The sequence below is a fragment of the Amblyraja radiata genome, chromosome 1, assembly GCF_010909765.2.
Source record: "Amblyraja radiata isolate CabotCenter1 chromosome 1, sAmbRad1.1.pri, whole genome shotgun sequence".
NCBI classification, from domain to species: domain Eukaryota; kingdom Metazoa; phylum Chordata; class Chondrichthyes; order Rajiformes; family Rajidae; genus Amblyraja; species Amblyraja radiata.
In genome coordinates this window covers 20236709-20260363 of record NC_045956.1, presented here as the reverse complement: position 1 = coordinate 20260363, position 23655 = coordinate 20236709, and the positions used below count along the sequence as shown (strand labels likewise).

At 44.5% G+C, this 23655-nt stretch overlaps 1 protein-coding gene across 1 annotated transcript in view; it reads left to right on the top strand.

Moving 5' to 3' along the window:
- Positions 1-382: 382 nt before the first annotated feature.
- glrb (glycine receptor beta) overlaps positions 383-23655 on the top strand; it is a 51475-nt gene continuing 28202 nt past the window's right edge. The window contains exons 1-4 of the mRNA XM_033018569.1: positions 383-423; positions 3298-3365; positions 16631-16860; positions 16976-17058. Coding sequence (XP_032874460.1) covers positions 3363-3365; positions 16631-16860; positions 16976-17058 — 316 coding nt within the window. The 5' untranslated portion in view covers positions 383-423; positions 3298-3362. The remainder of the gene's footprint in view (positions 424-3297; positions 3366-16630; positions 16861-16975; positions 17059-23655) is intronic.

Here is a 23655-nt window from a genome sequence, read left to right as displayed (position 1 = left end):
TTTATATTAATATTAATTCCTTTCAGCTACTCATTCTCCCTACAATGGTTGTCAATTGTTCCTGTGAGGTTTGTTTAGTTTTTCTTCTGTGACGTTAGGCGTCAAGCATTTGTTTTAATTTCCAAACAAAGTCCTTTCTCTCCAGAGCCTTTATCGCATTCTTTATTACCACGATTATAAGTTTTTTTTTGTAATTGGTCATCAGTGAAATGTTGGAATGGAGGTGACGCCACTGACATATTTAAGACAAAACTAGTTGATGGTCAGGTGAGCCTCTGCAATGAAACGTTCAACATAAATGTATTTTGTGTTTCAGAGAATTGTCGGCAGAAGCTCTTGCCCGGGAGTCTATTAACTCCAGCAGTAACCTCCTCACCAGATTGCTTCTCACATATGACCCACGGATACGGCCATATTTTAAAGGTTTGTGGTCTTCTAACTTAATCTATAAGATTTTATAAAATGCTTAAGTCTGAAGATCTTGACCCGAAACGTCACCCATGCCTTCTCTCCAGAGATGCTGCCTGTCCCGCTGAGTTACTCCAGCTTTTTGCGTCTATCTTCGGTTTAAACCAGCATCTGCAGTTCCTTTCAATACATTTACAAATTTTGTTAAAGATTCATTTACTGTTTTGATGGTAGTAAACCAGTTTTAACTGCAGTATATTTAAGAACCATTTCACTGTTGCATGCTGCCTATGGGAGTGCATTTTCAGAAAGTTAATTCCTTTAATTTCATTCAATTAAATTAATGGACCAAAAAATCATAGACTATCTGGAAATGATGCTCCATGCAAGAAGCAATATATGGTGGGATTAAGTTCTATTATATTAGCTTTACAGCAAGGCAGATTATTGAATCGGAAACAATATATTGTTATCAAAATGATCTTTATTACGAGTTAAATGAACTGCAGAACTGTATTTTTATTCCATGTCTGATAAAGAATAATTTGAAGTTGCCTTCTAAATAAACCAAGAGAATGTTGCAATTTTCAAATAAATCATGTGTGGGTATTCCAGTTCTATTTGATTCCTGAATTGAAATTGATCAAGTAATATCACAATCACAAAAGGACCCGATAAAGATCAACAAGTATATACAGACACTGTGCCTAGGCAGTCCCTTGGGTTCTTGGTTCTTGGTTCTTGGTTTCTTGGTCCTCCAAAATATTCCAAATGGAATTTAAACTGGAGGTGGTGAAGGGAGGGATTAAGCCAGAAAGGGTTATTGGGAAGAAAGAGCTACTTTAAATTTAGTTGCATCTGGTTGGGTAACTATAGTAGGGTGGAGATTATTCCATGCTTTAATTGTGCGGGGGAAGAACGAATTGCTGTACACATCTGTTTTTGTAGCTGGGATCACAAATTGGATTGAATGCCCTTGTCTGCTCCTAATTGGTTTGGGTTTGGTGTAATCTTGTAATCTATGTCGAGTTGACCATTTAACATTTTATAAAAAACAGGTCAAACGGTGAGCTTCACGTCTGTCTTGGAGAGGGTTCTAGGGTGACTTGCTTCCAATGCAGTTCTGTGGGTTCTGAGATCACATTTACCCCATGTCTCTTGATTCACATATACTGTATACAAACTTGTTGATCTCTATCTCGAATATACTCACCAGCTGAGCCTCTTGGATGGAATAGTTCTGCTATTGCTCCCTCCCCCCCACTCCCCTCCCCCATAAACAGAACAAGAATAGGGTTCTCCTGGTCCTCACCTTCCACCCCACCAGCCGTCGTATCCAACACATCGCTCTCTGACATTTCTGCCGCCTTCAACATGATCCAACCACCAGTGACATCTTCCTATCCCCACCCCGTTCCATCTTTCTCTGGGCCCGCTCCTTCCTCGACACTTTGGCTTGCTCATCTCTTCCAAACTACCCCTCCCCAGGTACTGTCCTCTATAACCACTGGAGATATAACACCCGTTCCTATACCTACTCCCTCCCATCCACACATGGACCTCAGCAGTCCTCCCAGGGGGGCTTTCTGGAGCGCTAGTATGGGTGTTGTGGGCTGAAGGGACTGGTTTCCAGAGGGCTAGTATGGACATTGTTGGTCAAATGGATTCTGTAGTGCTGGCAGCTCACTCATGGCTGGTGAGCTGGCAGTTGACTCACGGCTATTCCTTGAAATTCCATTTCAAGCAGGGTGCAAGGCCACCAAATTCAAGTGCAGTTTCATACCATTTCAAGCAGGGTGCAAGGCCACTAAAGACAGGGAGTCGTGACCTCTCCCTCCTCCATCTTGCAGAGACTGAGCCACGCCCACACTTCTGGGTTTTATAGTCCCTCCCCCTCCCACCAGAAGGGGCGTGGCCTTCATGTCGTGATTGACAGTAGAGAGAATCTCAACTTTTTTAAAACACTAATAACTCTTTTATTTTTTATCGATGGGAAAAATCCTCAACACCCAATGAGCGGAGGGGGACTCTGAGTAAGATGGCCAAAAATCACAGCCATATGTTGTAGCGTTTTTTCTAAAATCAATATAAAGCGCAAACAGGAAGTGGTCAAGATTAGACTTTTAATTATATAGAAGGCAAGGCAACTTTAATTAGGCAAGGCAACTTTAATTAGGCAAGGCAACTTTAATTAGGCAACACAGCTTTAGCATTTCCAAACTAAAGGCAACACAACTTTAGGATTTCCAAATGAAAGGCAACAAAGCTTTAGCATTTCCAAACTATATTTTCAAACCGCATTAAGGGCACTGTCAGGTCAGTAAAACCACTCACAGTTTAGTAGACATGTGTTCAGTGTTATTCACAGCTCAGACTGAGAGACGTGATCCATTCGCTCCCCAATCTTGCAGAGACTGACTGAGGCACTCAACACTTCTGGGTTTTATAGTCCCTCCGGAAGGGGCGTGGCTTTCAGGAGAGAGAATCTCAACATTTTTTTAAGCACTAGTAACTCTTTTATATTTCATCGATGGGAAAAATCCTCTTGTCCTGCGAGGGACTCTGAGTAAGATGGCCAAAAATCACTTTTAGCAATAAAGATTGTTACCTCAATTTGTTCAAGCTAAGACATGAAATGGGGATCAAAGCATGTAAGTGGAAATTAGCTAAAATGTGTTTTTTTACATTATCAGGAATAGATCTTTTACTTAAAACATGATTCCTTTTTGATGCAATCAAACGCATTAGGGTTGTTCCCCGTTAATGTTTTGACAGGAAAGCTAGCGTGTCAGCACAATTTATTCATTGTGCTGGCACACCTTTATTTTATGTTCTTGAAAAAATATTATTTATCCTGTAAGATTAACAGTTCTTCTCTTTATCTTCCAGACATTCCAGTTGAAGTACAAGTAAACATTTTCATTAACAGTTTTGGCGCAATCCACGAAACAACTATGGTAAGCCCACGTTACGACCTCAAGAAAAAGGCATCTTCTTGATGATAACTGAACATCTTAATTAAACACTGTGTAAACAATGTGCACAAGAAATTCTTTACATTTTTGAAAATGTATGTAATCAGCAAAGGAGCAAAAGGAAGAAAGATAAAAATACTGGATTATTGTATTGGTATTGCAGTTATTGACGGGGGTGGAAATTAGTTGATTGATGCATGAAATTAGTGGAAAATTAAGGATAATCTGACATTGGAAGAAATCTTTCATTGCATGTGCACTGTATCCTTAGATAATGTTTTTGTTTGAGGTTACTCCAGTTATAAATGTAATTTCTACTTCTTTAAAACTTTGATCAACTGCAATGAAGGACCTCCAAGAAAATGCTGATCCTCTGGACAGATAGTATGAGTTCCCTCTGGTAATTTATTAGTGAAAATAAAGGAGGAACAGGGAAACTGAGGGGATGCATAATGATGTGAAAGCACAAAATGCTGGGAGTGCTCAGTGGACCAGGCAGCGTTCGTGTAAAGGGAAACTGTTATCATTTCAGGCTGGAGACTCTTTGTCAGAACTGTATTGTTTTAAGCCCCTGTCCCACTGTACGAGGTAATTCAAGAGTTCTCCCGAGTTTTCCCCTGATCCGAACTCGGAGAATGTCCGTAGGAGTTCGTGGATGTCTCGTAGCGGCTCGTAATGCTAACGGTAGGTACTCGGGACATCCGGTAAACTCGTGACATTTTTTCATCCCTGCAAAAAAATGTCCACGTGTAAAAAAATATTCATGATGAAAAAAATTGTTGCTTTTTACTTGTACGAGACATCCACTAATTCCTAAGGACCCGCTAGGGACATTCTCCGAGTTCGAATCAGGGAAATACTCGCGAGAACTCTTGAATTACCTCGTACAGTGGGACAGGGGCTTTTGGTCAGAGACCTTTCAAAGGGCATAACCTGCAAATTCTTTCAAGCATTTCCCGTTTTTATTTCAGAATTCCAGTATAAAGCTTTTCTTTTAAACTTTCAGCATATTGTTGCAGTATTTCATAAAGAAAATATTAAAGTTAGGCATTGAAAAACAAAGCATTTACTGCAGCTCCCATCATTTTACAAACAACTTGGCAGTGGCCATCTGCACACATTTTACTTTCCCAGTGGTTTCCTTTCTAACTGCAGTGGGATAATCTGCAGCATCATTCAGGACCTGTCGCCAGTTAAAAGGTACAATCTCAAGAATAGTTGGTTCATTTCTCCAAGGCAGCAATCCTAGAAACATAGAATGGTCTTGCACAGAAGGTTATTTGTTATTCTGTACTTGTTATAGAATTTTGATGGCATAATCCAATTAATCCCAGCACTAATAGGATCTGCAATGTTTTAGCTTTAGCTCAGCATAGTTTCCTTGTTTTTTTATACACCCATAGCAGGAATGTAACTTCAAGATCTGTTAAGAAAAAGCAACTTAGTTGAAGGTGAGAGACCTCAGAGTAGAAAGTTGACCTTTGAATATGTCAAAGAAGCAATGCAGTGGCTTATGTCGGTTTTGCTCCACTTCTAAAATGTATTTCTAATTTAAAGAAGGTAATTACCTTCAACAAAGGATGAGTATCGCAGATGAGTCAAAGCCTTCCCTAGGTTCACTGAGCCCTCTCTGGATGGCATGCTGAGTTTGGAGGAATTGTATGTATCTTACTGACTAAAGGAAGAAATTCATGTCTTGACACCAAGACATTGAAGATGGCTAAAGGAGTCAGTAAAACATACATGGTTTGCTGTACCTGGATTCCCAGAAATTCCTGCCATTGCTACTCCACCGTCAATCCTGTTAGGGTCCCTTTCCAGTCGACTTTGGCCAGCTCCTCCCTCATGCCTCTGTAGTCCCCTTCACTTGCGGCGGCGGCGCGACTCACCCGTTGCAGCGGCCCCTACAGCCTGTCTGTCTTTTTTAAATTTTTTGTCTAGTTAAATGTAGTGTTGGTGTTTTTTAATACTGGTTTTAAATGTGTATATGTGGGGGGCGGGGGGGGAAACTGTTTAAAATCTCTTCCCTGTCCGGGAGACCCGACCTTTTCCCTGTCGGGTCTCCGTTGTCGTTGGGGCCTAGCACCGTGGAGCGGCCTCCAACCTGAACGACCCGGGGGCTCGGGAGACTGCGGAGCTGCGGACTACTCACCATCGTGGGGCTGGCCGGCCTCGGAACGTGGGGAGCGGTGGTGACTCGCTGCTGCGACTCGACTCCTGGGGCTCGGAGGCTCCAGCAATGCAGCCGCAGGTCCAGTGGACTGGGACATCGGGAGCTCGCGGGTCTGGGGGGAGAGACCGCTTCCCGGAGCTCCCGCAACGCGACTTCTCCAGCCCGTGTCGCGGGGTTGGAACGACCTGGAGCAGGGGTCATACATCGCCCGGCGCGGCTTCATGGCCATGGGACATTCCAGTGCCCGCCGGGGGCTCCAACTTCGAGACTTTTAGACCGGGAGCGGGGCCGTAAATCACCCGGCACGGCCTAAAATGACTTGGGACTTATCATCGCCCGCCTGGGGCTTGGACATCGGGAGAGACATGGAGAACAGGGGAGAGAAAAGACTTTGCCTTCCATCACAGTGGGTTCACTGTGATGGATGTTTGTGTGAATTAAATTGTGTGTATGTCTAGGAATTGTCTTTGTTTGTATGGCTGTGGAAACAGAATTTCGTTTGAGCCTCACTGAGGCTCAAATGACAATAAAAGGTATTGTATTGTATTGTACTTAGCTGTAATACCCATCTACTCCCTCTTAAATTGCTGATAGATATGTACTCATCCATGAAGCCACCACTGACATTCCAAATCATGCCTTCCATTCATGGTCAACATTAACAAATGTTATCCATTCAGTATCTTCCATTAATCTCATGGATAAATCCTATTTTACTTCGGAGTCACGCGAGTGACTACGTGAAGACCCCGTCAGTATGCATGCGTGTTTATCATCTATAACATTGCGTTACGACTGGCAGGGTGGACGTGAATCTCCTGCCAGCAACAGACCTGAGGTAAGTTTTTATAAAACTTTTCAGGCTTAAATCTTCTTGCAGGACTTAGAGGTCCTGCTAAAAGTCCGGGGCGAAGTCGGGACGGAGGGGAGACCCCAGTCACGAACTTCAGGGAACCTCGGTCATGGGGAATCCCGCCCACGGACCTAGGCGCTCGGAAGACCGCGGAATGCGGGTAGCGAGCGACGGTGAATTCACCTTTGAGCCGCTGGCGGTAGAACCAGCGGCTTCATATTGGTGGAGAACCCGCTCGGGAGACCGTGGAATAGGGGGAGCGGACGGCGGTGGATTCGCCTTCGAGCCGCTGGCAGTAAAACCAGCGGCTTCATATTGGTGCCGGGGGCACCTGGACAACCGCTCCGGAGACCGTGGAGTACGGGGAGCAGACGGCGGTGGATTCGCCTTCGAGCCGCTGGCATTGGAGCCAGCGGCTTCATATTGGTGCCGGGGGCACCTGCTGAACCGCTCCGGAAACTGCAGGATGCGAGGAGCGGACGGCAGTAAGTTGCCAAGTGAACCGCTGGCAGTAAAACCAGTGGCTTCATATACATCCCCCCCCCCCCGTTGCAGGATACCACCCCCCGACTTTGTAAATCGCGGCTATCCCTTTTATAGGGACCACGGGGATATCCTGGCTGCAGTTACTGAGGGGATACCCAGATCGATGGGGAGGGGAGGGGGGGAAGCCCCGACTGGAGAACATCACGGAGAAGCCCTGCTATAAGGGACGGCGGAGAAATAACCCGCGATTGAAGCCTTTCTACAAGGACCACAGAGGGAACCCCAGCTGTAACAAACTACCACCACGAGACCAGGCTCGGGAGGAGCGTTGCCCCGCAGCAGAAGGTTTTAAAAAGGACATGCAGGTAAATTCCTTACTCGAAGGTCGTTTTGTGCTATTTTGTGAGAATATGTTACAGGAATGGACCGCATTCAGACTGACTGCGGAGGACCGCGGAATTGCGGGCAGTCAGGGCAGTCAGCAGCGGTAGACTGCACCTGGATCGCTATTGATCAGCAGTCTCCGACCAGGCACCTGCACAGTCGGAATCGACAACAGACTGGTGGGAAGGCCAAGCAGAAGTCGGACAAGCCGAAGACTCGGACGAGTCAGGCTGTGAAGACTCACCGCTGGCGGGAGCAACTGTGATCGCATATCCCGCATGGAGCGGTTGATGGAGCAGAAGCTCCAATGTGACATGCTCCGGTATATGGAGTCTAGTCACCATGGGGTACCAGGACGCCCATGGCAGCACCTTATTGAGGGCTGCATAATGCATCTCCCTCGACAGAGGGGAGCATTAGGAGTCTTTTCTGGGCTGACTCTGAAGACAGGGGTTTGGCTGAAGATACAACAAGTGAGCAGGGGGTGCAAGAACAACACTACCAGCAGCAGGAGCTCAACGAGTGGCCGTCGGGTTCAGGAAGGCCACTTCATCACGCAAGACCTCACATCTTCGACGGCAGCACCCCTACGCACCCACCAGCAAACCACGATGAACTGAAGCTGGTGAAAGCTTGAAGTCCGTACAACCAGGACAAAGGTCTTTTTAGGCCACAGCCCAGAACGGCCTTCCTGGAAGATGCGCCAACCCCGTACTCGAGCTCCTCTACCTCCCAGGAGCAGGTGCAAAATCATGCAGACATGTTTGAGGCAGCTCCTGGGTCGGGTTGCATAAGTCCTCCCATTCGGATAAAGGTATGGAACCACATCGATGATGTCTCCTGTCACAGATACAAGTTGGTAATATTAAACTGGTTTGAATATTTACACTGGTTTGGGATAACATAAGATTAGTTTATACTGCACACAGGTATGGTTGGAGTTGCCTTTCAAGGCAGGCTCACAAGAATGATAGATAGATAGATGGATAGAATTTATTTGCCACGCAACCAGGGTCGGTGGTATTTGGGTTGTCAGCAGCGGTACAATAATAAAGAACACACAACCACAATAAAAATGTAACACAAACATCCATCACAGCATTCATCACTGTGGTGGAAGGCACAGAACTTGGCCAGTCCTCCTCCATTTTCCCCCGTGGTCGGGACCTCCACCCTCCGCAGCCGTTGCTGCGGGCATCCAGATGGTAAGGGACAAAGTCAAAGTCAAGGTAAGTCCAGGATCGGCACTTCCCCACCGGAGACCGTGGCTTCAGGCTGGTGTAGGCCGCAGGCCGGCGATCGAAGATTTAAGGTTCCCGCCACGCCACGCCGGAGCCAGAAGCACTGCAGACTGTAGGGCCGATGGTCGAAGCTCCCCTCCAGGGGTGATGGTAAGTCCATGCCGGACCCGCGGTAGAAGTTGGCCGCGGGCCGGCAGTGATGGCTTCTTCTTCCCCCGGGTCCCCCACGAGGGATCCCGGGCTGTAGACGCCACGCCAGCTGAAACTCTGCAGACCGCGGCTTCAGGCTGCCAGCTGCCGCGGGCCAGCGAAACGGAGCACTCCCCTCCGGCGAGCCCCAGCGAGGGCTCGCCCGCTCCGCGCCGGGAGTCCACGCTGCGCCCGCCGCTGAAGTCCCGGGCGCGTCTCCGTGGAAAGGCCGCGCCGATCCTTGTTAGGCCACTGGGGAGGCGACCTGGAAAAAGTTGCCTCTCCGTGGAGGAGGCGACCGAAGCGGTTTCCATCTTACCACCCCCCACACAAAACACACAAAGGAACATTAAAACAAACTAAAAATTGAAAAGACTAACGCGCTGCTGACAGGCTGCTGCCACTGCAACGCCCCCTCTCCTACATCGATGGGATGTGGACTGATCATGTGGATGTGGAATGGGATGTGGACTGATCATTGTCAACAGCCTCAACCCGCATGTGCAGCATAGACTTTTCTGAATAACTTCCATGTGATCATTTCCGCTCACAGGGTTGAAGATATTTGAAATTTAACTGGATGAGGCAACGATTCACTCAGTAGCGTTACAATGGGCTAACTCCAGTTTCCAGTTTATTTACCAAATCACTACTATCAGTGCTTCAACTGCACAGAGCGAACAAATAAGTGGCATGGCCAATCTGGATGATATTGAACATACTGTATTTTACTAAATTAGCCTTCTCAGCAACATAGCTATATTTGAGAAATTGGTTCTCACCTGTCCAGTTAAATTTAAATTAAGTTGATACCAACTGAAACTATTGATTATTGGGATACAATCATCCATTTATTGGTCTGGGATCAGCTCTAAGACAAAAAATTAGACCTCTGCTATTTTTAGCTGAAACTATCAAAGCCATAATGATGGACAGCTTTGCTTCACTAAACCTCTTATCCGTAAATCTTCAGTCATTTCCAAACTGATGCTATTGCCCAAAGATGGGTAATTTACTAATACCATCTCTAATTACGGAGGCAGATGGGATTAGCATGGGTTATCAAGTGTTCAGTCATGGTATCAACTGCCAATGGACACCAGGTGCATTCTGTGCATTAAAGGGTGTGTGGATATGCATAAACTGCATGCACAAGTCCAAGGTGATACACTTGGTGGTGGTATATGTTAATCACAAAGGTGCAATCAAATCAAAGTATCCGGTGATAGTTTACCAAACCGCATTTAGCACTGGTGTATTATTGTGCAAAATCAATGACAACACAGAATGAATGTGTGATCACAAAGTATTTAATGACATTGTGGATCGATGGAACACTAACTATTGAGATGCTTGCATCCAGGCTCAATCAACAGTGAACGAGGCATTTAGTGGCGAAGGGTGCATTCTCGCTACACTAGGGAGGAATGTTCTTTGATGTCTTCCTCCATTTGGCCTCAATAGACGGGTCTTGCAAAATTCAGCATGGTTCCCGCTTCCGGGTTTTCATGGTACCTGCGGGGTTATATATCACCAGGTCTCATTCCACCAGGACCGCTATACCTCAGCAGCAGGGATGGACCACATCCTAGCGGTTGCAGGATGGTCAAACTATTGATCTGTCCAAATATTCAGAATAAACCTATTGCCAGATCAGGGGTATTTGCCAACTCTATGTTAGGTATGGTTCATACCTGCTCCAGGTTGAGGGAGGTTACTATTGCCACTATTATTCATTAATAGCATCAACATGTCTATATCTATGTCATGTCTGAATGCATTCTTAATGTTCATTCATCATGGGCCTACTGATGCAGTGTATGACGCTTGGACTCGTTTCCACGGCATGAAATCACAGAGCTTTAAAATCTTCACGTAGTCACTCACGTGACTCCGAAGTAAAATAGTAAGATTAAATGAGAACTTACCAGTTTGAAGTTTGATCTTTATTTTATGAGGAGTAACGTTGAGGCTCGATCATAAAGTTCAACTGGTATCCTATTTCTCTAATCTTACTATGTTCAGTTCATTTACTGTTGTCTGTGATTTCGCACCGCTGCTTTGAAGATTGACACGCATGCGTACTGGCGGGGTCTTCACGTAATCCCTCAACGTTACTCCTCATAAAATAAAGATCAAACTTCAAACTGGTAAGTTCTCGTTTAATCTTACTATTTTCCCTCCATTCAGAAAAGAGAGTAGCAAAAAAAGGAGAGTTAAGGAATTAGGGAGGCAGCCCTGGACATAACTTGATAACGAAATGCATGGGCTTTGGAAATGGAAAGATGGGGTTTCACAGCTACCGCATTCTGTCTCTTCTGGACATCTTGCTTCATATACTCATTTGTCTAAAGATTTTTCTCTCAAGATTTGCTGCAGAATGACTGTGATAGTGATCCTCAGAAGTGTTATTCTCTCACTGTAACCAAATTCATGACTTTGATCCATTCACACAGATGCTCAAACATCATTGGGTCTAGTTGACTGGGTCTAGTTGACTGGGTCTAGTGCTTGGTTTTTCATTTATCTTACACATTACAAGGTGGGCAAAACAAGAATGTGAAGAAGGGAACTACAGTGGTCATTTCACATCAGATGGTGTAGGGCCATCCAAGCACTGCTCATTTTGGTGTAACTGATGAATCTAGGGTAGAATAAGGTTGTGAGGATGCAAGGGAATGGAATTTAGTTTAGTCTAGCTTAGTTTAGTTTAGCGATACAGCTCTGAAACAGGCCCTTCGGTCCACCAATTCTGCACCGACCAGCGATTGCCACACATTAACACGACCCCCCACACACTTGGGACAATTTGCACTTTAACCAAGCCAATTAACCTCCAAACCTGTATAACTTTCGAGTGTGGGAGGAAACTGAAGATCTTGGAGAAACTCACCCGGTCATGGGGAGAACGTATAAACTCTGTACAGACAGCACCCATAGTCGGAATCGAACCCGCATCTCTGACGCTGCAAGTGCTGTAAGGCAGCAACTCTACCGCTGTGCCACCGTGCCGCCCCTGAGTTGTTGGAGGTTTAGCAGATATGAGGTCTGCCATAGCATGACTGATATAATGTATTAGATCTTTACATTTATGTCTCTACGCATGGAGGGAGTGACATTAAAAACAGAGCTGCATTAAGCACATGACTCTCCATGTATGCTTGCTTTAATGATCATCTTTAATGATAGTTATCCTGGCGTTGGTTCAGGCCCTGGTAACAAGCAACATGATGCTCAATAGCTGTTTGTGAGGAGGAAATATGAGGGTTTGCATTGCAAAGTATGATGTTGACATTGAGCTGGATATAGAGGCTCTGATCAAATGTCTTACCTTTCTTATCAATTGACTGATGCGCATTGAGATATTCTTATGATTAAAGTAATTGGATTTTCATCCTTATGAGGGCTTATCCTGTAACATTTTTGGTGGACAAATGAATTTGGTTGGAGAATTCATGTAACTCCTTGCTGGGGATATTAAGAGTCATGAGGCAGAGCTATGTTTTCGGCTGTTGTCCTTCACGCCAAAATGCCATAATTTTGTTCTAGTTGGAGTATGGAATAAAACACAGAGGGTCAGGTGCTGCTTGTTGAAGGAATAATGGAAGCTTCACCAATAGCGTGCACACATCTGGAATTACAACTCACTACAGTTATACATTCACTGTGCATTAATAGAGTGGAACACATGGGTGCAGTTCATCACCCCCCCCCCCCCCTCCCCCTCCCCCCACACACACACACACACACTCTTTAATAGAATTTGAAAAATTCACTATCCCCTGAGTGAAGAAGGATCGCCTTCTATCAATTATGTACAGACAGATGAGATTTGTTTTTGTGGCGTCATGTTCGGCATGGACTTTGTGGGCTGAAGAGCCTGCTTCCGTGCTGTGCTCTTCTATGTTATTGCGACCTTTTAACGCTGACCCTTCATGTTGAAATGTGGCCCAGACAACACAGCCAAGGAAAACATCATGGGCTTGACAGACTTTACCTTGTCGAAACCCACAGGAAATTCATATGTTTCTGTCGGATCATCTTTCATTCTAGAATGCGTGGGCGTAACCGTACCTTCAACTCACCTTACAGAATGTCATCCATCCACTCCCATCGCCCCTCCACCCAGCCCAACATGACTTGGATCATTCTGATCAACATTTGTTGGACATCTGCTCCTCCCATACTGCAGCCATATCCTTGCTTAGGTTTAGGAGACCACACTTGTTCAGGACGTTCCAATTATAGTGCCACCATTTAATTTTACTTGCACACGAGGTCTTTATTCAAATAGGAATGGCCAATGGACTATTTTGCTGGGAACAGACCACAATTCCTTTAACTATGAGGCATAAATACTTCCACCAAGCAATATGGAAATGAAGAGCAGGGCAGTACTTGGCCATCATGGTGCATGTTATCCACTTTGGTGGCAAAAACAAGAAGGCAGATTATTATCTGAATGGTGCCAGATTAGGAAAAGGGGAGGTGCAATGAGACCAGGGTGGCCTTGTAAATCAGTCACTGAAATTAAGTGTGCAGTAGGCAGTGAAGAAAGCTAATGGCACGTTGGCCTTCATAGCGAGAGGAATTAAGTATAGGAGCAAGGAGGTCCTACTGCAGTTGTACAGGACTCTGGTTAGACTACACCTGGAGTATTGTGTGCAGTTTTGTTATTTTAATTAGAGGAAGGACATTCTTGCTATTGAGGGAGTGCAGCATAGGTTCACCAGGTTAATACCTGGGATGGCCGGACTGACATATGATGAAAGAACGGATTGACTGGGCTTATATTCACTAGAATTTAGAAAGATGAGAGGATATCTTATAGAAACATGTAAAATTCTTAAAGGATTTGACAGGCTAGATGCAGGAAGAATGGTCCCGATGTTGGGGGTGTCCAGAACCAGGGGTCACAGTTTAAGAATAAGGGGTAGACCATTTAGGACTGAGATGAGGAAAATATTTTTCACCTGCCACAGAAGGCAGTGGAGGACAATTCACTGGATAGATTCGAGAGGGAGTTATGGGGCTTTTTCACGGGGCGAGTTGACGCAAGATGTCACCAGAGTAAAGTGGTCGTGGTCCAGCACGAGTCTCGCACGATATAACGGGGGGTAGGTAAAGAGTTCCCACGGTACTCGGCATTTCTGTTATTTGTGCGAGTGACTTGTCCGTCTCCCGAGCTTTCGCGTTAAATCTTGAATGAACATCGTGAACTACACGTGACACAAATGATGTAACTTTTTTTTCCACACACTATAAATATCCACCCTTGGTTGAATTGGCTCATTTGGAGACATGTTTTACTGTGTATGTGGGAGACACAGATGGACTGAGCACAGTACCTCGGTCTTACTGTGTGTGGGAGAGGGGGAGAAAGAGACGTACACTCACAGAGGCAGAGTCTCTCAGCCTGTGTAAGAGGGAGGGAGAGAGAGAGAGAGGCACACACAAGGTGGATGTGAAATCTCACCTGCCTGTTTCAGTGACAGACACCCGCCGCCAGTAAATGAAGACACCCCCATCTGTCTCCCCCTCCTCTCCCTCGACTCCCCCACCTTTCCCTCCCAACTCCAGTCGCGTCCCGACCCCCTGGGAAACTGAATAGAGCAACAATATAGATATAGAAACTGAAACAATATAGAAACTGAATAGAGCAACATGGCAAAAACATCTCTGACACGCTTTACCCCCTTTCTTTGAGATTTTCTGGGAGCCATCTCTGCAAGTGTTCCTGTTAAAAAGATTATCCAACAATGACAATTAGGTGGGACGTCCTCGAAGGACACATGTTCCCTTGTCGATATTGAGACCACCTTTTTTACACACCTCTGTCCCCTCTGTCCAGCTTCCGGGTTTACCGTTCGCAGGAGTTCCCACGCGCTATATCTCTAAAATCTGAAGTTAGGTAATGTCTAAAGGAACTGCAGACGCTGGTTAATGCTGGTTAATACGCACAGAAGGACACAAAATGTTGGTGTAACTCAGCAGGTAAGTCAGATCTGGGAAGAAAAACATAAAAAGCTGGAGTAAGTCAGCGGGTCAGGCAGCATCTCTGGAGAAAAAGAATAGGTGGCGATTCGAATCGGAACCCTTCTTCAGACAGCCTAATCGGAATTGAGTCTGAAGATGTGTCTCATCCCGAAACATCAGCTATTTTTCTCCAGAGATGCTGCTTGACTCGCTGAGTTACTCCAGCTTTTTGTGTCTGTCTTCGGTTTAAACCAGCATGTGCAGTTCACTCCTTACACGGGTCTCTGTACAACATTGATTGGTAGCGTTCCGGACCCTGCTTCGGAAAGGCATCGATCGCTAGTCGGCGAGGACTCCGAGCTGTATCTCTCAAAGAAGTACATGTGAAAAATTTCTCACGGACCATAAAAATGCGTAACCTTTCAGTAAAGTCCCTTTTAAAGTCCCTTTTAAAGATTATAGTTATTTTCTTGAATCTCATTAACATAACTCATGAATAAGTTGATGTCCATATGCGGATGCAAATCTTTATTTTTATTTATTTTTTAAATTCAATCCCACAGAAGACAATTTTTACTCACCTTCTGTCCCGTCTGTTCAGCTTCCGGGTTCACCGTTCGCAGGAGTTCCCACGGTACCCGCAAGAGTTATTACGGATATCGCACTGGCCACTACGTCCATATAATGTTGCAATGTTCAACCACAAGTGTACAAGTCACTCTTGGAGAAATTCAAACTTTCTTGAATTTTCTCCCGAGTCACCAAGTTACACGATTACCTGCCGTTAGCGCTACGGTGGTCCACGGTGGTCCACGAATGCCGTACTGTTATCGCACGAGGTTCCCACGATGTTAAACTCTGGTTAACTCTTGCGTCAAGTCGCCCCGTGAAAAGGCCGCTTTACAATAGATTTAGCTCTTAGCGCTAATGGAATCAAGGGATATGGGGAGAAAGCAGAAACGAGGTACTGATTTTGGATGATCAGCCATGATCATATTGAATGACAGCGCTGGCTCGAAAGGCCGAATGATCTACTCCTGCACTTATTTTCTACGTTTCTATGTGTCTATGTATACTCCAGTAAGATTTTAAGACAGTCTGTTTACAGGCTCTGTGGTGCTAGGTTGTTTTGAAGACAGGCTCAAAGCGAACATGAGCTAAATGAAAATGAGAAAATGAATTATTAGTCTAAATGGGTTCTACTGGCTGTACTCCTAGTCATGCAATGGAGGGGTCAACCTCTCGGAGAGAGATCCAGAATGACAAGTGCGAGGCATAGTTTGGAGGATGGGAGGATAACTTTTCAAAAAGAATTAAAAGGATTATATTCTTTGATCCTTTTTAACCACAATGTCACGTTGACAATCAGAGCTTGCACAGACCACAGCTGATTGTGGACCACTTGAAGCAGGCACCGCTGACCGATACCAATTGACTCCCCATTATTTCCTGACCCCCAAAGAACAGAAGGACAAAAGTTCAACCGCATATTCTGGTTGACATCACCAAGTTGTCTGGAGCACGCCTTAAACCTTCCCTGTCAAAGACAAGAATGCTAACTGTAGGTCAAAAGTTCTCTTCCTAATGTAATAATTGAAGAGTTCTCTTCAAGTAAGAGCATTCAGTTAACACTTTAAATGACAATTGAATGCAATGGTAGAAATTTATAATCCTGGATGGAATATTCCCAATATATTCAATAAATTTATAAAATTTGCATTGAAATGGATGCCAGTATAATTATTAATAAAATTATTGACATTTCTTTAAATTGAATGCACAGTTCCACCCTTAATCTTTTTATAGCTTCTGATTAATTTACGGTACATTCCCAGCATTTTGATTTGATATTTGATTTTGTGCTCTATAGTTTTTACTTCTTGATATCTTTTACTTTGTGTCTGTCACGTGCATCAACCCTTACTGAAAGATTCTGTTTTGATAGGACTATCGAGTGAATATATTCCTCAGACAAAGATGGAATGATCCAAGGCTTAAACTTCCAAATGATTTCAACGGTTCAGACACACTGACTGTGGATCCAACTATGTTCAAATGCTTATGGAAGCCAGATTTATTTTTTGCAAATGAAAAGAGTGCAAATTTTCACGATGTGACACAGGAAAACATCCTACTCTTCATATTCCGGAACGGTGATGTGCTGCTCAGCATGAGGTAAGATTAAATCTCTTTGACATGTGAGGATGTCACTGATTACATTTGCTTAAAGTGTTCTCTTCTTCTAACTTTCAAAAGTGGGTAATGTTTGCTGTTCTCTTTCATATTTCAGGTTGTCAATAACACTTTCGTGCCTCCTTGATTTGGCTCTGTTTCCCATGGATACGCAACGTTGCAAGATTCAGCTGGAGAGCTGTAGGTTTTTTGACTATTTACTTCAGCATAGATGTTTTGACTGATAGTTCAGTCTGCAGATATACAGAGGGGTGTTGTTGGCTCTAAGTCAGCTTTTAAGATCTCATGTTTCAAAAGCAGTGCTTTCTGTGGTTAAGGGGAAAGGAAATTTTCAGTCAGAAGCGATGATTTTAACTAAGAACGAGAGCAGTGAACTGCCTACTGTTGATTGATCACGTTCCCTGGAATGAAAGTGTGGTCAGCATGTATAATTAGCTGCTGATCTACACACCATGTGAGCATCCATGCCAGAATATGAATATTACCTTGACATTAGTCACAGTTTAATGATCCCTCATGGAACGATGCAGGTATAAATGTCAGGTAAGCTCTGAAGTGGACTTTGGTTCCAATAATCCTGAGACATCACAACCTTTATTCCCATGGCAACTTGAAGTCTCCAGAGAACTTCAGCTATTCTTGGAACTGAAAACTAATAAGCTTTGCCTTCTTTGACAAGATGGGAAATCTGGGAGATTTTTCTTTTAAAATCTGAATTTATAATTAATTTATTTTGTAAACCTGACAGTGAAATAAATTATTGATTCATGCGATAAAATAATACCTGAATGCAGTGTGCTCTTAGGACATTTATGTGTTATTCTTATAGTTGCACAGACCTATTCCAGATAAATTAATTGGCGTTATAAGAGGAAAATAATTCTTACGAGTACCCATTGTTTTTTTTTTTTCTGTTGATAGAATGAAATTATTTTCTTATCCTTACCCTGTAAACTAGCAATGGACTTAAATGTAGAAATGGTGGTAATATATGTTGCAGGCCATACAACATCATGAAGAGAGAGCAGAGTTTAAGGTTGATAAAGCGCCTGTCCCACTTTCACGACCTAATTCACGACCTCTGCCAAGTTTGCCCTTGACTCATACTCGCAGCATGGTCGCCACAAGGTCGTAGGAGGTCATAGGTAGGTCGTAGCAGGTCGTGATGCTTGTTGTAGGTACTCGTGGCATCAAGTAGGTTGCGACGTTTTTTCTAGCATGATAAAAAATGTCCATGAGTAAAAGAAAGGTCGGCATGGAAAAAATCGATACTTTTTACTCGTAGGTAGGTTGTAGGTCGGTTGTAGGTAGGTCATAGTAGGTTGGGATGCTAGTAGTAGGTAGTCGTAGGTGGTCGGAGGCAGTCGAAGGTAATAGCTTTGGGGTGGAAAAAAAGGTCAGTAGAAAAAAAATGTAATTTAAACAGCAGAACTCTGTCACTCCAGGGCATGTTCATTCATAGCTGGAGAGTTTTTTGGAGAGGAGACTTGTGCTTTAGAGATGGCACCAAAAAGGCAGCAGCGCACAGGGAGGGCACAACCCTAAAAAAAAGCGGCCATGCAGGTGTTGCCCACCCAAGAGGAGGAGTGGCAGGAGGTGATGCCACAGGAGGTGATAGTGCAGGAGGAGGTAGCCCTGCATGAGAGACCCCTGGAGGAGGAGACTAGGGTGGTAGTATATGTCCCCACCACCACTCCATCCTTCACTGCCTCATTTGAAGGCAGCAAAGCAGCCCTTTCTCCTGTGTCTGACACAGCATCAGAGGCAGATGCCCCATTGGTGGTGAGGGAGGGCTGGAGGAAGGTTATGCCCTACACCTTCACCGGGCAGCAGGAGGGGGACCTTGAGGAATGGTTCCAGCAGAATGCCATCCTGTACAAAAAGGAAAATGACATGGACAGGGACAAGAATGGCATGCTTGCCATTCACTGCCCCACATGTGTGCTTAAAGTTCCATCTTTTGTCAAAGCCCAGCGCCACTCTCTTCCAGTCATCTGGGACTGGGGCAATCCATCACATCATCTCCATTCACCCATTGAGACCTCTTCTTGTGCTTCCTCATCAATCTTGCTCTTCCCCTTCTGCCTTCTTAAAAGGCTGCTGAAGCAAAAAGGCTACTTCAAACAGCAGTAAAACATACATGGTCGAAGCCAGTCTTCAACATAGTCGAAGGAGGTCGAAGGAGGTCTTCAACATAGTCGTGGGAGGTCTTCAACATAGTCGTAGGAGGTCGTACACATAGTCGTGGAAGGTCGTAGGGGGTGGTAGGTTGCCGCGACCTTGTTTTTTTAAGGTCGTTTAAGGTCGTCAGAGGTCGCGAATTAGGTTGTGAAAGTGGGACAGGGGCTTAACTTTCAAATTTCCAGCATCTGCAGGGCTTTCAATCTACATTTATATTTCTGGTCATTCATCTTTCCATATTGGTATTGGTATGCAAAGTAACATGATGTTAAATACCTACCAAACAGATGATACATTTGGGCAAATGGTGTGTCATTAAAACAACTAATTAACAATTTTCAATTTGCATCGGTTATCTGTAACAAAAAGAGGGACATTTTAGGTCAGTGTAATGTAAGACGTTAATAAAATAAAACGAGCAACACTTGGTACCTGCTCTTTGTTCAATGAGATCACTTCAATAATTTGCCTTTGTGCGACTTTCTTGCACTAACCTTCAATCCTTTGATTCCCTGAACATGTAAAAACCTGTCAAGTTCTTTCCTGAATATATTCAGCAACTGAGCCTCCAGAGACGTTTTGGGTAAAGAGTTATGAAAGTCACCAGATGAAGAAATTTCCCTTGGTTTGTATCCTAAATGATACATAGATTCATAGAGTGATACAGTGTGGAAACAGGCCCTTCAGCTCAACTTCCCCACACTGGCCAACATTGCCCAGCTACACTAGTCTCACCTGCCTGCGTTTGGTCCATATCCCTCCAAACCTGTCCTATCCATGTACCTATCTGTTTCTTAAATGATGGGATAGTCCCAGCCTCAACTACCTCCTCTGGCAGCATGTTCCGTACCCCACCAGCCTTTGTGTGAAAAAGTTACCACTCAGATTCCTATTTTCCCTTTCACATTTTATTTTGAGATCATGGTCTCAAGTTCTAAATGACCAAACCAGAACAAAAAATATTCTCCCTACTTTTCCCCTGTCATAACCCATAACCACTTTGTACATTTCAATAAGAGAATCTCTGTGGAATAAACTGGATTGAAAACTTGGAAAAAAATTGTATTTTGTTAAGTTTTGTAGGCTCCTTTCTGGTTACACAGTCTTTCTTGCTTCTGATTTTAAAACCACACATTTTGTAGAGCGAGAAAAATGTCACTAGTAATATTTTGGATATAGAAAACAATACAATGCTTAGAAGAAATGCTGAAAAACTAAAATAATTTGCTATGCAACTATCCATCCATCCAGAATTCCCCATGCTTTAGCATTGTGCTCATCAGATCTTGAGATTCCAGCCTCTGCAATCCCTTGTTGACACCAAGTAATGTTAACGATGGCGCCTTGACACACAATCGCCTGCACTCTCGAGACTCACCCCGGTCACCAATTCCCACAGCCTCCCACACTAGGCTGTCCAGATCCCTGGTTCCCATACACCCTCCAGACACACTAGGGCCTCAGTTCCTCCACTGCCCCAATACTCCAGGGAACACCAGATCCCAAACTGCCCCAAGACCTGAGGTCCCTTGTCCCCATCTCCCTAGAGACTCACCATTCCCTGCACTCCCCCAAGATTCACCGGTCCCTGTGCGCTCCTTAGACCCAATGATCTCTCAAAACTCTCTGGGGTCCCGTTTCCTTGTTCCCCTGAAACTACATAGGTTTATGTTTAAGTTTGTCATTGTCACAAGTGTCAGGGTATCGTGAAAATTGTGCTAATAACTCAGATCAGATATACAATCGTCAACTTCAAGTGCAATAGGTAGAGCAAAGGGGATGATACAGGGTGCAGAATATAGTTCTCAGCATTATAGTGCGCCCGTTCCATAGACAGTTCAATGTCCCCAGTGGGGTAGAGTTGAATCAGACAGTACCTTAGCTTATGGAAGGACTGTTCAGAACCTTATTACAGAGGGGAAGAAACTGTTCCTGAGCATGGTGGTGCACGAATTCAAGCTTCTGTATCCTCTGCCCGAAGGGAGTGAGTAGAAAAGGGAATAACTAGGATGGGACAAGTCTTTGATTATGTTTGCTGCTTTTTTGAGGCAGTGTGAAGTGCAAATGGAGTCATTAGTGGAGAGTCTGGACTGTGCGATGGACTGGGCCACATCTCTCTGCGGTCCTTGTGGTCTTGGGAAAAGCTGTTCCTAAATCAAGCTGGGCATTGCTGATTTCATCATAATCCTGGGTGGCATTTAAAAAAAAAAAAAATGTATTGTGAAATTAATGAATAACATCAAATAGTCTGGAAAATATTACGCACCAGCACCACCAATGTCCCAAATATGACAATTTATTTAAATGTTACTATGTTTGCAGAAAAATTGCCACAAACTAGTAAGTTAAAGAGTACAAAAATGTGGTGGCTTATAAATTAATAATAAATTTGACAAAAACAGAAATTGCAAAAATAATGTGAAGTATAAATGGCAGAATTGAAAATAAAGCACACTTTGCTACACTCTCTATTTCCACTGAAACCCACTCCCACCTCCCCTCATAGCAACTAAACATTTTTGATAAGCCCTCCTGTTGGCTCCAGCACCACCTCATTAAAACAAAAAGTGATGTAAGGGATATAATATGTCTAATCATTTGTCCTCTGGTATGCTGGGTCTCAGCCACAACAATGTGTTGCAGGTGTGTGGAGCTTCTACGCTGCCAATGTTGTGAATCTGAAATAAAAACAGAAAATGCTCAAAGTACCTAGCAGACCAGGCTCAATGAAGTGAGAAACAGAGTTAACATTTTACTGCCAGAGACCTTTTATCATAACTGGGAAACATTAGGGATAAACAGTTTTAAGAAAACTGGGGCGGTGCAGCGGTAAACATAGAAACATAGAAACATAGAAACATAGAAAATATGTGCAGGAGTAGGCCATTCGGCCCTTCAAGCCTGCGACCATTCAATATGATCATGGCTGATCATCCAACTCAGTATCCTGTACCTGCTTTCTCTCCATACCCCCTGATCCCTTTAGCCACAAGGCCACATCTAACTCCCTCTTAAATATAGCCAATGAACTGGCCTCAACTACATTCTGTGGCAGAGAATTCCAGAGATTCTCCACTCTCTGTAAAAAATGTTTTTCTCATCTCAGTCCTAAAAGATTTCCCCTTTATCCTTAAACTGTGACCCCTTGTTCTGGACTTTCCCAACATTGGGAACAATCTTCCTGCATCTAGCCTGTCCAACCCCTTAAGAATTTAATAAGTTTCTATAAGATCCCCCCATCAATCTTCTAAATTCTAGTGAGTACAAGCCGAGTTTATCCAGTCTTTCTTCATATGAAAGTCCTGACATCCCAGGAATCAGTCTGGTGAACCTTCTCTGTACTCCCTCTTTGGCACGAATGTCCTTCCTCAGATTAGGAGACCAAAACTGTACACAATACTCCAGGTGTGGTCTCACCAAGACCCTGTACAACTGCAGTAGAACCTCCCTGCTCCTATACTCAAATCCTTTTGCTATGAATAGAGTTGCTGCCTCACAACACCAGAGACCCGAGTTCGGTCACTACGGATGCTGTCTGTAAGGAGTTTGTACGTTCTCCCCGTGACCGTGTAGGTTTTCCCCAGGTGCTCCAGTTTCCTCCAGTTTCCTCCCACACTCCAAAGACGCAGGGGCGTAAAACCCGGGGGGGCCAGAGAGGACACGTCCCCCCCCCCCCCATGTTTTGAGAGGTGGGCGACATCCCCGCCAGGTTAACCTGCCTGGGCTTGCGGGAAATATGGCCAGCGTGGAGAAGCAGCGCTGTTATCCCGTCAGTCCAGACAGGGCTGTAGTTAACCCGGTGAGACAGGCAGTTGAGCTGCATTTATCGCTGGATTGAGCCTCCGAAGCCTCGCGCGCTAGTGTGAGTGCGCGCATGAGCGCGTGGCCGCCAAAATATTGTGTCCCCCGTCCCCTCCATGTTTTGATAGTGAGTTCCGTTCTTGCAAAGACGTATAGGTGTGCAGGTTAGTTGGCTTCAGTAAAGATTGTAAATTGTCCGTAGTGTGTAGGATATTGCCAGTGTTGGCGCAGACTCAGTGGGTCACAAAGCCTGTTTCCGCACTGTATCTCTAAACTAAACTAAACTAAAAAAAATAAAGGGGAGAGGGAGAAGTGGGACGGAAAGTTAATGGCCAGTGATAAGGTGGAAGGCAGGAAGTTAGTAAAACAAAATAGAGGTGAACGGCTAACTTTTTAAGCAAATAAACCAAAGAAAATCAATCCAGATGATAAGGATATGGAAGAAACAGAATCATTAACTGATTTATTTTTAAATAGTAACAATGCTGAAAATGGCAGAGACAGTGGGCTGTGGGAGAGCTGGGAGGGGGAGGGGAAAGATGAAGAGAAAGCAAGGACTACCTGAAATTAGAGAAGTCAATGTTCATATTGCTGGGGTGTAAACTACCCAAGCAAAATATGAGGTGCTGTTCCTCCAATTTGCGCTGGGCCTCACTCTGGCAATGGAGGAGGCCCAGGACAGAAAGGTCAGATTCAGAATAGGATTTTGCCCCCGCCCCCCCGACATCAGTCTGAATAAGGGTCTCGACCCGAGACATTGCCTACTCCTTTTCACCATAGATGCTGCCTTACCCG